Source organism: Pecten maximus, chromosome 15 (genome assembly GCF_902652985.1).
Source record: "Pecten maximus chromosome 15, xPecMax1.1, whole genome shotgun sequence".
NCBI lineage: Eukaryota > Metazoa > Mollusca > Bivalvia > Pectinida > Pectinidae > Pecten > Pecten maximus.
In genome coordinates, this window is record NC_047029.1 from 20,094,236 (window position 1) to 20,110,581 (window position 16,346).

The following is a 16,346-nucleotide window of genomic DNA, read 5'->3' on the forward strand; positions in this document are numbered from 1 at the left end:
CTGTAAAACATTCTCTTTTTTTTACACCTTGTGCGACGATGGTAAGCTAACTTAATCAAACATCTGAAGATTTGCTTGCAGTCTAAATCTGTTTCTATCAAAACTTCTCTGTGTATAGATATTCAAATGTCTTATTCTAAGTTGTGTATAAGTAATCAACTTACTGTTATTGGTAGCAAAGTTGTCAATCAGTTGTTGCCATGCCTGAAAGGTCACACTTTTCACCTCTGTGTTCGAACTCTTGAACCCTAACTCTGCTATTGGTAGTACATGGTTGATGAAACTGCCCCTATGAAGCTCCTGTTGGAACAAAATGTTCGGATATGACAAATGTTCAAAACTCCTGTTGATATTTCATTAAACATGATTGAATAAATGTTGCTTAGAAGTCATTTAAGTCTGAAAGTTTTAGTAATTTTGAACAATACAGAAAATAACAGATCAACTTCCTTCCAAAATGCGACACTGGGGTTAACAAAGCAGAAAATTATCAATTTTTATCAACCATAAGTCTGGTAGAAGTGTATTGATATTGATATCTTTATTAGAATATATATATATAATTATCAATTTCTTCACATCCATACAGCATGTACAAATCAAGAATAAACAGGAACATGAACATTATTCAACTCACATCTCCTAAAATCTGGATAAGTATTCCCCACGTTTTCAGGACATGAACCTCATGCCTACTTCCAAACAATCTTTCCATTTCTGCTCCAAATTTCTGAAACATCAAGATGCCAAAGGGACTTAAAGGTCATCTATCTTTCATCAAAGTTTGCAAATCTGCTTAAAGTATAAAATGTAGTAAAAATACAACAATCTCAAAGACATTGGGATATCTTGTTGTATAATTTCTATTACTATTAATACCATTTCTATATCGCTATAATAAACTTTACCCCTTACGAAGGTAGGTAGGGGTGGAACGTCATCCATACAGGTAATGAATTGACAAGCTTTATAAAACACCCAAAGACCTCATTTTTGCAAGAATACTAGATTCTGACATATCTGGGTCTGCTAAGAAGGAGATTGTTGACATTCAGCCAATTTGACCCTTTTGGGCCCCTAAGCCCCTTGGGATGTTTGTGTGTCAATATATCCATACTCAACAGGAATTTTGTCCTGATAATTTCATCCAAGATTGAATAATTTCCAACTGAATTCTTCAATGATGTCCACATCAAAATATAAGCATTCCTTTTAACTCTTAAAAGAAATCAAATATATGAGTCTGCATTAATATTCCTTTGAAAATTCCTAATGTATACACAGAACAATACATACTGACATTTACAATGATTCTTCAGTTACCTTGTTGAAATCTGTCGTCACAAACTTGGCAAGCACTTTCTGCTCAGTCATCAGGGATGACAGCCGTATGGTGACAACCTCTAATGCCTTCTCCCTGATTTTGATAGCAGTGTGGACCAACTGTTGAAGTAAAATCCTTCCCCAACGGGCAATGTGGTTATTCATCGCTGTAGGACACACTTCCAGAAGTCTAAAAATTAATATGAAAATATATATACAAAATTTTTTTTTTTTAAATAAATAAATAAATAGAAAATGTCTGTAAGACATAAATGCCCCGCTGCCACATGACACCTCGATAAATGCCCCGCTGCCACATGACACCTCGAAACACATTTTGGTGAGAATCGCATCAACAGTTTCTAAGATTAGCAAGTTACATTGGATAGGGACGAGACGGGATAGACATGGATAACACTATATGCCCCCCCCCCCCCCCCCCCCATTTCGTGAGGGGCATACAAAGAAAATGCTTGCATTCAAGACATGAATACCTCTGCTCCTACACCAAAATCTTGGTGATATGATACTGTGGTGTCAATGGGAACCATACCTGTTAAAGAGTTCTTGATGTATAGGGAGATATAGGGAGTATTGTGAATAGGACAAGACAGCATTAACATGCATGATGATGTCCCGTTCAGAACAGCTCAAATGTGTCCCAATAAATTGACCTGTAAGACTTTTACCCCTATCATAGGAGTATCATTGAACCTAGAATGATTTTAATTAAATTGAAGTATTTCATATATTTCAAAATGTATTTGTATAAAATCTAAAGATAAAAAATTAAGTATATATGGAAAGGTAATGACCTATACCCTTATACCAAGTATTAGGATATAACCCAATATTTAGAGATGGTGACTTGTTACCTTGAAATGATATTTGATGCTTCATTTTCCACAGTGATGGACTGTGCCTTCCACTTCTCCATGGCAAACTCTGCAGAATCTAGCATCACATCGACCTTAAAAGATTAATGGAAGTTCAGGTATTAAGTTCTGTTTTTTGTTCTGTGGCATTGTATTGAGGCCAATAACATAAGCTGCCACAGTTGTTCATAATGCAAATCTTAGATGGCTATCATGTCTACCATTTTGGATTTTAAAAACATTTTCTCCAGTTCCAACAATGGAGTTCAGTTGTTTTAGGTTATGAGATTTTAAGATAGATTCATAATAGCACAACTAATTATTCACCTCTATACCAAATTGAATCAAATTGAACAATTACCCACCAATTAGATAACAAGACAAAGCAGCAATATTGACCAGTTACAAAGCCTAAGTGGTTGTAGTATTGGTTGTGTCCATATTCTAGTTAAAATATATATACCAAATTTCAATGAAAACAAAAAGTCTACACTCTGGAAAATGCCAGTTTTTCTTGGGTGTCCAGATAACCTAATGGCTATACACCAAATTTGATCATAATCATAATCAGAGAACTTATATGATTAGCAGCATTAATGGGGTCCTAAGCAAATAAACATACTCAAATTAATCCAATCCGGCAACAAATTTCAAAAAGAAAAGGCTACTCAGCTTAACTTTCTGCAGACTTTAGACACTCTTGGTGTTAACAATTTTTTTTTAATTTCTAAAAGATATCTTTCAATTCAAGTAATAACCTTGCTTCATGATCATAGAATTTTGATACACCATCACAAGGTTCTATTGGCCAATATACAGAAATAGACGTACGTTTTTGTTGACGACATCAGTAGACAGGTTCTGTTGGCCGAGACACCACAAAGCACGAGTGCATGTTGTCTTGTCTTCTGTCTTTGACACACATTCCTTCAGGGCAGGTATCACAGTCTCAACATTCACCACCGACAGGTTCCTGAAAGTTAATTAAATTAATCAGAGATATTCCAAGCATCTTGGATTCCACCAATTTGGGTTTAATAAATAAACCTAATCAGGACCTTATCTATTTCACAGACACTCCTTTATCTGTGTAAATGATTTCTAGGGATTCTCAATAAATATGAGGAATTTTCCTCCTTTTGTCATACAGAAAATTTCTCTTAAGACTTCTGAGTTGGCATTAACCATAAATGGTTGGTAAAGTATGACTTACTGTCAAGCGAAAGAGGTCAGCTTCCATACCTTGTTAACAGTGATGAAATTTCATAAAGGTTCTATCTATGATAAACATTACATAACATAATTTTCAAATTCAGTATAACATTGATGTATTACCACATATTGTGATGCCAAATTTGCATAACACCACAAGTTGTAGTCACACATGTGCAGTTATAGATGTCATTCAAATCCACACTAGAGTATGATTCGCACATAAAGTTATTTTCTGTGTTATTTATTTCATTATTTCCTACAACTTCTTAAAAGTGTCTTGTGTTGGATTACTTTTACACAGACTTATAACTTTTAATTATGTGCCATTACTTTGAACTATTATTAAAAGAACTAAATCTATAGGACATAAAATGAAAAGAACACTTCTCGTATTTTGCGCAATAAATGCAATTACTTCTATGATAAGATTTGATGAGAAATGTCTTAGCATTAACCTGATTAGTCAGTCAAAATGACAGTTATAAACAATGGACCAAAATATTGATATCAATTAACCTTAAATCATTTTTAAACTTTGTCATATTTCTAAACAAAAACAATATGGGATACATTGTATTTGGAAATAATCTTTGTAAATGATTGGAAGACTGTCAGAGCAGCTGGTAAAAACACACAATACATTTCAGAATAAATATCATTAAGGAGATAGACTTTAATACTGAAGAAAATGTCCAAAATAATATTTCATTTGTTTTACCTGACATTATCGATGTCGTGGAGAAAAAATCCTAGGACTTGTAGTGCAGAGTGGGCCACAAGGGATTGGTCACTCATGATGTCCTGTTGTAAGACAGACCAGATCTGATCCGCATTCTTCGCCACATCCATATTGAACAGGCTCAGGTCATCCTCTTTCATGAGACTGGGATAGGCACAATTAAAATTATTATTTGAGAAATATTTACCATTTATGATTATAAGTTAGATCATAATCAGATAAGGATATCTACTTCGTGATATGATTAAATGTGACTCTGTTCAAGCTCCTTGAAATGTTTAAATCTCATTGAGTTTCAATCAAATTAAAAACAAGATGCATCTTATTATTCAAACCAGGCACAAGTGCTGGTTTCTGTGCTTAGTTTTCAAAGCAGTTCAAGCTGAAGGAGTTGGCAAACACAAAACAAATTTTGGAGCTGAAAAGTAACACTATGACTGATGATAGTATGCAATGATGCAACAACTTAATGTGATTATATTTTCAATTAGTTATAGAGGACCATTCTTTACTCAGTAACACAAAGAATATTATCATACTCACTTGCTGAAGTTTGTGTAAGCTTTGATTCTGTCATCTTTGCTTGATATTTTAGACTGCAGCGTTGTCAATATGCTAATGATGTTCATGTCGCTGTCATTGGCAGCCATAACCATCATCTTTCCTGGAACATCTAGATCTTTTGGAAATATCTGAAAAATAAAGAGAAAGATATATCAGTCTCACTGTATGAAAATAAAGGAGTATATGTATAAACCTTATCTTTTGAAAATCATTTAGTTACCAAATAATAAACACGCATTATTCATTTGCTCATAGGAATAGGTGAGTGTAGCTTGTACAGTAACTGTGTTCTCTCTCATCATTCACCTGACAGAGCCTGCTGGTCATCATGCATATATGTCAGAGACCTGTGTTCATTTCTGGTCAAGGCACTCGACAGGAATGTTATTTTCCATGTTCGTTCACATATTCAGTGTATGCCAGATTTTTTTTATAATTGGCTTTGTATTGTATTGACCTATCGACTTATGGACAGCCTCTGACGAAGAATTCAATAAGGACAGATTTTATTTTTAAACAAAAAATATTCAATTTTAATTATCTTCTAACTTGTTGACATTGGGCAGTACCCTATAGACATGTAGCAAATGTGCAATAGTACTTGGTACATACATTTTATTGAAAACACTGGTCCCCTGACAAAGTACAAAATTATCAAATAATGCTATTTACTTTCCACCATGTACAATGCAAATATAATAACAGCTCTGGTTGACGACACTTCTACTCCAACAATGTTAGAGGTTTTACACGGCGAGATACTTTTGACTAGCGCCGTGTAACCTCGTCGCAGTTGGCAAAATAATATCCGATAGAAAAAGAGCCGACCAGCGACCTCTTATGTTATAGGAGTAACGACACTTCCTGCTTCCTGATCATGACAATAAACATCCTGACATAACGCCTTTGTGTAACTATTACCAAAATCTAAATTCAAGCAAATTGGTGTAATCATAAATGATTTGTGTATGCTGTATACATACGGCCAGACCGCTATAGGCCTAGAGCATCGTCAGCATGGAACATATTTTGTGATTAGATCGACTTGGCTTCGGATTTATTTCCTGTTGTGTCCGATAGGTAACATCACTAACGTTCCAGGAGAAAATACTGTATCGTACTAATGTGACATTTAAACAATAATGGGACACAATAGGAACAAGATATTTGGTGTTCTTTTCAATCTATAACTTACCACATGTAGATTTCCCCTTCTTCAGCAATTCGCGCGAAATACTGGCATAGTGGTGTTTGGGCACAATTGATTGGCTAACGAAATTCTGACGTCATTTTCGCGTGAAGAGCTCTAAAGCGAAGGGAGGTAAACAGTATATATAGGTGGCGCAACACCAAATACCTAGAAGGTTACATTGCTGAGGTGTACTGTTCCACATGGCTGTATATTAATGATGTTTTCCTCGCTAATATAATAAAAGTATAACATTGTAATGCCGGTTATTTCATAAGATAAAGAAAAGAAGGAAATGTCTGTTTTTCTCTCCATATGTAATATCGTAAATTAACCGATATAATTGTAAACCAGTTCGGCTAACAAATCAAGTCACCGTAGAGAGTCAATACAATATATACAATTTATATATGGCATTTTTGAGAATAGCAGAAGGGCAGGTTTACAAACTCTCGAATTAATTGTCATTAAATTCATGCTGTGATAATGACACAGTTTTGTTATCTTGATTTGTCATATGTGTCCGGCAAATGATAATATTGCTAATATTTATTCAGATAAAGCATCCGTATGGTACAGTGAACAGTTATACATTGCATTCTGTTCATGTACACAATGGAATTCAACCTTTTTTGTTTACTTATCACATATGTGAATTATTTTTAAGTAATTGGATAAAGCGACGGTTGGTAAATGTTAACCCTAGTAAAACAGAAGTGATTTTTATTTCGAATTCTGAGAATTTAGACGGCAAATTCGAATTAAAATTTGAAAAAAAGCTCCTAAATTTTAGTAACTGTCATAGGCACTTGGATGTTACTTTCAATTCCAAAGGTAATTGGGTTGACTATATTGAAAACACTTATACACCTTTTCTTAAAAAGCTTAATGTTCTTAGGCAATTGAACTATATGCTTACATTATTAAAAATATATACAACTTTTATCTTACCGGTTTTGGAATATGCCTGTGAACTATGGGATTTGATTTATTGATTTAAACATATTTTATTTGTATCAATATATACAAGAGGATTGGGCACAAGTTTTCAAACTTATATGAAGCCCTTTCCCAATTATCATGATTTTTTACAATTTTTATACAAGATGACCTGACATTTGAAACATTAACAATTATATTTGGAGAGAGAGAGAGAGAGAGAGAGAGAGAGAGAGAGAGAGAGAGAGAGAGAGGAGGAGGAGGAGGAGGAGGAGGAGGGGTATTATGATTCGAATTTATTCAATATTCTATTGATAAATTTAGTTTAATTATTTACTAAACAAACAATTCCGATGCCGATAGCAGAAGATTAAACTGTTCGCTGCACAAAAACACACTGCTATTTCTAATGTTCGTTATATCCTGTTCCATGGTAAGCTTTCTCCGTTCGATCCATTGCCTTATGGAAAAAAATATTCGTTTCTCTTGCGCTATCGGAATCGGAAGAGACTTTATAAACACATTTTTTAACTGTCAATATATGTATATTATTTCACAATACTGATTAAGAAAAGAGAAAACGGGGAATTAAAATCTTCTTGAGTCAAGAATGTATTTCTGAGTGATTTATCTTCAATGGATAAATCATTGTTTCCATATAATAATAGTTGCAGGTCTAGTGGCATGAAATTGTTAAGATTGCGGAACAATTCGATTCTCTGTTCAAAGTAATTTTGACAAATGAAGAAATAGTGATATCCATCCTCAATAGGATGTCCACACTGACAATGGCGGTAATCAATAAGATGTGATTGGAAAAGGTCATTTTTTAGAATACTACATTTGTTTCTTAGTCTCGCATGCAATATATTAGATTTTCTATTTCCAACTGAGTAATGGGATGGGTGTAATGTGTTAGAATTCACTTGATCAGAAAAGGCCCAACGTGAAGCGGCAGGTATTGTAACTGGCTTACCTTCATAGGTTAGTAGCAATTAATTCTTTATCTTTGGAAATTGGTCTAGAGTCACTTTCGTATAGACGTTAAATAAGAAAACTTCAACTACTGTACAAAATGAAAAATAATCTAACGCCAGACTTTTTTACTTCTATATTACGTACCTAAAATGTTTGGTCAAAATTCCCCTTGTGTACTGAGAGATAAAAATGTTTTACCTCCTGAAGTTGATTACTTATTCCTTATTCCATTACTTATTCGATTTCTCTTTACAAATTAACACTTTAAATGGTTCAAAACTAATTAATAAGCATTCACAATGCACATTCCACCATTCCATTCCTTATCCATACATTATTACTTGTTCAATACCCCCATTACTTATTCGATTCTCTCATTACTTATTCGATTTTCTCATTACTTATTCGATTTTCTCTTTACTAATTAACACGTTAAATGGTTCAAAACTAATTAATAAGCATTCACAATGCACATTCCACCATTCCATTTCTTATCCATACATTATTACTTGTTCAATACCCCCATTACTTATTCGATTCTCTCATTACTTATTCGATTTTCTCATTACTTATTCGATTTCTCTTTACTAATTAACACTTTAAATGGTTCAAAACTAATTAAGAAGCATTCCCAATGCACATTCCACCATTCCATTTCTTATCCATACATTATTACTTGTTCAATACCCCCATTACTTATTCGATTTTCTCATTACTTATTCGATTCCTTCATTACTTATTCGATTTCTCTTTACTAATTAACACTTTAAATGGTTCAAAACTAATTATTAAGCATTCCCATCATCCAGTCGACCATTTCATTCCTTATCCATACCTAATTTCTTCTTCAATTCCTTCATTACTTATTCGATTTTCTCATTACCTATTCAATTCTCTCATTACTTATTCGATTTTCTCATTACTTATTCGATTTCTCTTTACTAATTTACACTTTAAATGGTTCAAAACTAATTAATAAGCATTCACAATGCACATTCCACCATTCCATTTCTTATCCATACATTATTACTTGTTCAATACCCCCATTACTTATTCGATTATCTCATTACTTATTCGATTTTCTCATTACTTATTCGAATTCTCTTTACTAATTAACACTTTAATTACTTTATGAGATATCTTATATATATTTGTTAATAAGATATCTTATATACTATATAAGATATATCATTAAAGATATAAGATATCTTATAAAGTATATAAGATATCTTATATATTATATAAGATATCTTATAAAGACAATTAATGAGATGTCTTATATATTATATAAGATATCTTATAAACTTTAAATAAGATATCTCATAAACATATAAGATATCTTATATAATTTGGTAAAATACTGGATCAACATTGCTCCGCGAATAAATGACAACTTGGCTTGCCATACACGCATGTTGTTAAATCGAAATCCAAAGAAATAAGCATACGTCGGATCTACCGTGTCGTCACTTACAACCAACTCTGTTCCCGCCAGAGGGCGCAACAAGTTGCACTATATTTGGAGCATAGCTATATTTGACGTGGGCTTTCCCTAAACTTAAAACTGACCATAAAGGACATTGGTGACATAGAGATAGTTATTGACCGCAAATGTTTTTGTCTGGATATATGTTTTATCGTTTCTGTCTGAATTATACAAAAAACATGCTTGACTAAATTGTCCCTTTAACATTTGGACCTTTTTACATTTTTTCGGTCTTGATACATACCTAACAGATTATCGTGAATCAGAAACTGAAAGAAAATGTATATTTATGAAAGTATACGGGGAATTCCCAAAAAATAATAACTAGCTGCCGGACCAAGTTTCTCTGAAAATTAGTCCCACAATGCAACGGCGGGTTTTACAGTCCATACAAAATGACAGATTCAGCCAAAAAAAAAAGACTCAAAAGTGTGTGGAATTGGCAAAACCCGAGTAATTCCTTCAGAAAGAAATTATTCATTGGAACTAAATTAGAGAAGAAAAAGGAAGGAATAGACTCGAATTCCGAATTTTTCGGACGTCTATTGGATTGCTGGTTAGCTTTTGAACATTACGAACTTCATCCATCGAAGATTTTATAGATGTTTTGTTATATGCATATTGCTATATTTTAAAATTAAGTATTTAAATGTAAACTATGTTTGCTTATTTTGTTCAGTTACCTGGGTATTACGCAAATATTCTGTTAATACGTTCATTTATGTTCAGTGCACGTTGTTATAGCCTCGTTCTCCTTGACAAATCACGCTATAAATATACATGCGGCGAGTTATTTTTATACGCTGATGTCATAAGGACTCCCCCGGTCAAGCGTCCAGGCCAGTGGTCAATTTAATGTTGGGAGAGCGTGAATGAGCATCTTGGATTGCCATTAATACACGTGTGCAACTAAAAGTTTAGGTTGTTCGGGAGTATATGGCTTTAAAATAGATTACATATATATTAGCTATAAAATAACTGTAAGATTAGAAGCTTCCCTATTCAATTCGCCCACTTATGAACTCGATCAATATACGCCTATGTAAAATGACTGGAAAGATGTTTGAAAAATAAAACTTCATTTCCCCAAATCTTATTTTGAGGCTATAGATTAGGCTATGTTTATAAATGAAGTAATGCATGAAATTGTTCTTTTGGATGAGGATTAAAAGTGTATGGCTTGACAGATAAGGGGAGCCAGTGGCGTGAGAATGTGTGTGCCTAGACAGAGTGATTAGGATAATGGTATGAAGAGCGAGGAGTGAGGATGGGGCAGAGGAGTGAGGGTGGGACAGAGGAGTGAGGGTGGGACAGAGGAGTGAGGACAGAGGAGTGAGGGTGGGACAGAGGAGTGAGGGTGGGACAGAGGAGTGTGGACAGAGGAGTGAGGACAGAGGAGTGAGGACAGAGGAGTGAGGGTGGGACGGAGGAGAGAGAATGGGACAGAGGAGAGAGAATGGGACAGAGGAGAGAGAATGGGACAGAGGAGTGAGAATGGGACCCTGAGTGAGGATGGGACCCTAAGTGAGGATGGGACAGAGGAGTGAGGATGGGACAGTGAGGATGGGACAGAGGAGTGAGGACAGAGGAGTGAGGATGGGACAGAGGAGTGAGGATGGGACAGAGGAGTGAGGATGGGACAGAGGAGTGAGGATGGGACAGAGGAGTGAGGACAGAGGAGTGAGGATGGGACAGAGGAGTGAGGATGGGACAGAGGAGAGAGAATGGGACTGAGACCCTAAGTGAGGATGGGACAGAGGAGTGAGGATGGGACAGAGGAGTGAGGACAGAGGAGTGAGGATGGGACAGAGTAGCGAGGATGGGACAGGGGAGTGAGGATGGGACAGAGGAGTGAGGATGGGACAGAGGAGTGAGGATGGGACAGAGGAGTGAGGATGGGACAGAGGAGTGAGGATGGGACAGAGGAGTGAGGACAGAGGAGTGAGGATGGGACAGAGGAGTGAGGATGGGATAGAGGAGTGAGGATGGGACAGAGGAGTGAGGATGGGACAGAGGAGTGAGGATGGGACAGAGGAGTGAGGGTGGGACAGAGGAGTGAGGATGGGACAGTGAGAATGGGACAGAGGAGTGAGGATGGGACAGATGAGTGAGGATGGGACAACGGAGTGAGGATGGGACAGTGAGGATGGGACAGAGGAGTGGGGACAGAGGAGTGAGGATGGGACAGAGGAGTGAGGCTGGGACAAAGGAGTGAGGATGGGACAGCGTGTGAAAGTGACTTTTAAATGGAACTTATAAATATGTGAATAAACTGTAAACTGTAAATAGAAAACTACCCGATTATCGTTGTGTGATTAGCAAACCAGTGGCTCCGTCACAAAATATCCATGTGTTATAGGTGCCCCTGTGGTACAAAAGCTGTGCAGCATCTAAAAGATGCAGATCAGAAATAAAATAAAATTAAGATAAGCTATATTACCACTTGCGGATTATTTGGGGGGGGGGGGGGGGGGGGGGGGGTCATGGTTTTGCATATACCTGCTCTATTTTTTTCCCGCGGGTAGTACCCCTGGACCCATCATGAGATATTAAGAAATACCGAGAATGAATGAAATGATGATGCTGCAACTGCAATGACAGGCCTTTGTACAGTGTTGTTATCTCCATATGATCCAAGTAAATGCTTTAAATATTGTAACGAACTCTTCATTGATTTAAAGACATTGCTTAGTTGACACAACGATAGTTGGAAAAAATATATATTTCACGTGATGCAATGTAGCAATATTACTATTATCCTTTGTTCTTCCAAAACAGGACAGTGCATATGTCTCAAATATACACTTCCCTGCTGACAAGTGAACAGACAGTTGGAGGAGAGGGAGAGCGAAATCGTATCCTATCACGTGTACCATTAAAATGCTTCAAAATCAAAATGTTGAGTAAAACTGTAACTGTAAACGTGTTTGATAAACCATGCATATTAGCTAAAATTATAAATTAAAATAGCCCACAGGGCCATGACATAAATTAAGACATAACTTATTTTCACTGACCTGCAGATCGTCTGCCATAGTCTTCTTCTTTAGGCCTAAATGTTTACTTCACAGTATGCGCGCGCGGCGACTGTTTATATTTCAGTTTTATCAGTATGATAATTCTTTACCTTTTCGAAATTGTAAAGATGGAGTGGTGTAGTGATTACATCTTTTCCTCGTGTGGACAACGGTATCTGTTCGATACCAACCAAGGCAGGCGTTGTGGTGTTTTTTTTTGTTTTTTTTTATTACTTTCTATTTTTTAGCTTTAGTATTTATATATTAGCTATGTTAGTAGTGATATCTTATTGCTAACCTTTCCTTTCTGATATGGTACTTTATTTTAATAGTACTTTTTCTGTCTTTCATAGATAATTAAAATTCTGTTACACTTTTACCTTTAACATAATTCCAATGACGGTTATCTGCACTGAACTGATGGATATTTTTGTGGTTTTTAAATGTGATTTTTTGATGCAATTAAAGTGAGATTAATTTCATAAAACACCATTATATTATTGATACCCTTTTCCATCTCTTCATATATGGAATCTCATTTTAATTGCAACAAAATACCGAATTCAATAGCCATAAAAATTTCAATCGGTTCAGTGCAGTTAAATATGGTCAAGTAGTAATACCTACAGTACAAACAAGATAATTTTCTAATCGTTTGAGCAATCTGATCAAGCCACGGGTACGTGTTTATTAAAAATGATCACATATAGACATAGGATATGGTCAGTTACACACGTACAGTAAATAAACAACGAACAAAGTTGGTATGATTGTGTTAATGGTCCCTTACCCTTGGTCGATAATTAATTCGCCGAAGACCTATTGTTATACATTAGGAAACATCTTAGTTGATCTAGAGATTGTATGAATAGTTAAATAAAAGGTCTAAAAAATAGCGGCGAAAGTAAAAGCGATGTGGTGATAGCGCATGCTTTTTAGCAAATGTTTGTATATACATTAAATATTATTATTAAATATTTGAGCGGTAAATTAAACATCTTGTTTATGTATATACATATGTAATGTAATTTCATGTGTTTTTTTCTTTTGTTTTGTTTTGTTTTGTTTTTTCTGGTACAGCAAAGTTTAATAGATATTGAAAACCTAAACTAGCAGGTAATTCTCATGTCAACAACGTTCCAATATCATTAAGAAACACTAAAAATATGAATTACTAGTCCAAGAACACACAGATATTGCATTGTATACGGAACATATGGAAACAACATATGTCATTTAATGTCTATACCTAAACATGCAAGGACTCAAGCGTTTATTGAAATGGTATTTTTGAAGACTATACAAAAAGATGCTATGACAATAATATACAAGACATAAATATTTTGATAACATAAGTAATGAGAGAATCGAATAAGTAATGAGAAAATCGAATAAGTAATGAGAGAATCGAATAAGTAATGAGAGAATCGAATAAGTAATGGGGGTATTGAACAAGTAATAATGTATGGATAAGGAATGGAATGGTGGAATGTGCATTGTGAATGCTTATTAATTAGTTTTGAACCATTTAAAGTGTTAATTAGTAAAGAGAAATCGAATAAGTAATGAGAAAATCGAATAAGTAATGAAGGAATCGAATAAGTAATGGGGTAATTGAAGAAGAAATTAGGCATGGATAAGGAATGAAATGGTCGACTGGATGATGGGAATGCTTAATAATTAGTTTTGAACCATTTAAAGTGTTAATTAGTAAAGAGAAATCGAATAAGTAATGAAGGAATCGAATAAGTAATGGGGGGATTGAAGAAGAAATTAGGTATGGATAAGGAATGAAATGGTCGACTGGATGATGGGAATGCTTAATAATTAGTTTTGAACCATTTAAAGTGTTAATTAGTAAAGAGAAATCGAATAAGTAATGAAGGAATCGAATAAGTAATGAGATAATCGAATAAGTAATGAAGGAATTGAAGAAGAAATTAGGTATGGATAAGGAATGAAATGGTTGACTGGATGATGGGAATGCTTAATAATTAGTTTTGAACCATTTAAAGTGTTAATTAGTCAAGAGAAATCGAATAAGTAATGAAGAAATCGAATAAGTAATGAGATAATCGAATAAGTAATGAAGGAATCGAATAAGAAATGAGAGAATCGAATAAGTAATGGGGGTATTGAACAAGTAATAATGTATGGATAAGGAATGGAATGGTGGAATGTGCATTGTGAATGCTTATTAATTAGTTTTGAACCATTTAAAGTGTTAATTAGTAAAGAGAAATCGAATAAGTAATGAGAGAATCGAATAAGTAATGGGGGTATTGAACAAGTAATAATGTATGGATAAGAAATGGAATGGTGGAATGTGCATTGGGGATACTTATTAATTCGTTTTGAACCATTTAAAGTGTTAATTAGTAAAGAGAAATCGAATAAGTAATGAGAAAATCGAATAAGTAATGAGAGAATCGAATAAGTAATGAAGGAATTGAAGAAGAAATTAGGTATGGATAAGGAATGAAATGGTCGACTGGATGATGGGAATGCTTAACAATTAGTTTTGAACCATTTAAAGTGTTAATTAGTAAAGAGAAATCGAATAAGTAATGAAGGAATCGAATAAGTAATGGGGGAATTGAAGAAGAAATTAGGCATGGATAAGGAATGAAATGGTCGACTGGATGATGGGAATGCTTAATAATTAGTTTTGAACCATTTAAAGTGTTAATTAGTAAAGAGAAATCGAATAAGTAATGAGAGAATCGAATAAGTAATGAAGGAATTTAATCAGTAATATGGTATGGATAAGGAATGAAATGGTCGACTGGATGATGGGAATGCTTAATAATTAGTTTTGAACCATTTAAAGTATTAGTAAAGAGTAAACGAATAAGTAATGGAATAAGGAATAAGTAATCAACTTCACGGAGGTAAATGTTTTGTTATTCCTAACAATGGGCTTTCTAGTACGAATTCTTCCTTCTTTACCTTCAGCTCTTCGTCTATGAAGTGAGCTTAGATTATACTACAAGATCTTCATTTTCCTTGAGCATATTCAATAACTCTATTACTCCCGATTAAGATACATTAAAACTTCCTCGTGGTTGTTAAACAAAGACACAAAAAGCTCCGTTGTTTATATGAGTTTATCTACAGACAAAATATGAATGTTGTCCCTAGGTGATGGTTCTAATCAAACCCACTAATTGATATAACTAGTCATTACGTGGCAGGGAATCGGTCGGTTAAATTGGGACAAAAAAATCCGAAGACCAGTTTCTTTGGAAGAAATTTCAGCTCGCCCCGCAAGAACCATCAGCATCAGAAACAAGTCAAAATGATACAACTGATGTAACAAAGCTCCCTGGTGGTTGTCAGAATTGCACATTCAGGACATAAAAGATCATGCATTTTATATACAGAATTTGCAAGATACGGATATATATGAGAAGTTAAAACAAATTCCAAATAACACACAAAAAATAGCTTTGATATCCCACGGTTTTAAATGAGCTTTGATGCAAAAACGTTAAGTCCTAAACATAGGAAATATTGAAAGAAAAAATATAATAATTCAATTATTTGTTGTAAATTTACTCTACTAAATGCTTATTAACTTGGTTTCGATTTAGCGTCTTCCACCTATTGCCACACCAATGTAAACGCTCACTTATTCAAATAAAATCACTTACATGAACAAGACTACACAATTTTACCCCTTGTTGTCAATGGCCAAGTTAATGGTCCCATGTGGAATCCGTTCAGTTTTTAGCCTGAATAAGTAGGAAACAAATGACCGACAAGAGGTTATCTTGAATTTTTTGACAGCTGAAATTTTTATCAATATTTCTTAGAAATTCTTCTAAATTGTGGACACCACATTCCCGCTGTGATCTCTTGTCTTGATCAATCAGTCTATTGTGTATTGATCTACCTTCAAAATAGAGCAAATTGTTTTTGAAGTTCTCCTAATTTCCTTCTGTTTATCCCTCCTACCATTCCCTTTTACAATACAGATTTTTTTATACAATACAATTTTTTTTATACAATACTGATTATT

General features: G+C 34.5%; 1 protein-coding gene across 1 annotated transcript in view; it reads right to left on the reverse strand.

Moving 5' to 3' along the window:
- Positions 1-5,997, reverse strand: part of LOC117343905 (telomere-associated protein RIF1-like) — a 39,754-nt gene extending 33,757 nt beyond the window's left edge. The window contains 8 exon segments of the mRNA XM_033906461.1: positions 165-300; positions 638-730; positions 1,324-1,513; positions 2,199-2,293; positions 3,030-3,171; positions 4,132-4,296; positions 4,696-4,844; positions 5,912-5,997. Of these exon segments, the coding sequence (XP_033762352.1) occupies positions 165-300; positions 638-730; positions 1,324-1,513; positions 2,199-2,293; positions 3,030-3,171; positions 4,132-4,296; positions 4,696-4,802 (928 nt within the window). The 5' untranslated portion in view covers positions 4,803-4,844; positions 5,912-5,997.
- Positions 5,998-16,346: the final 10,349 nt, after the last annotated feature.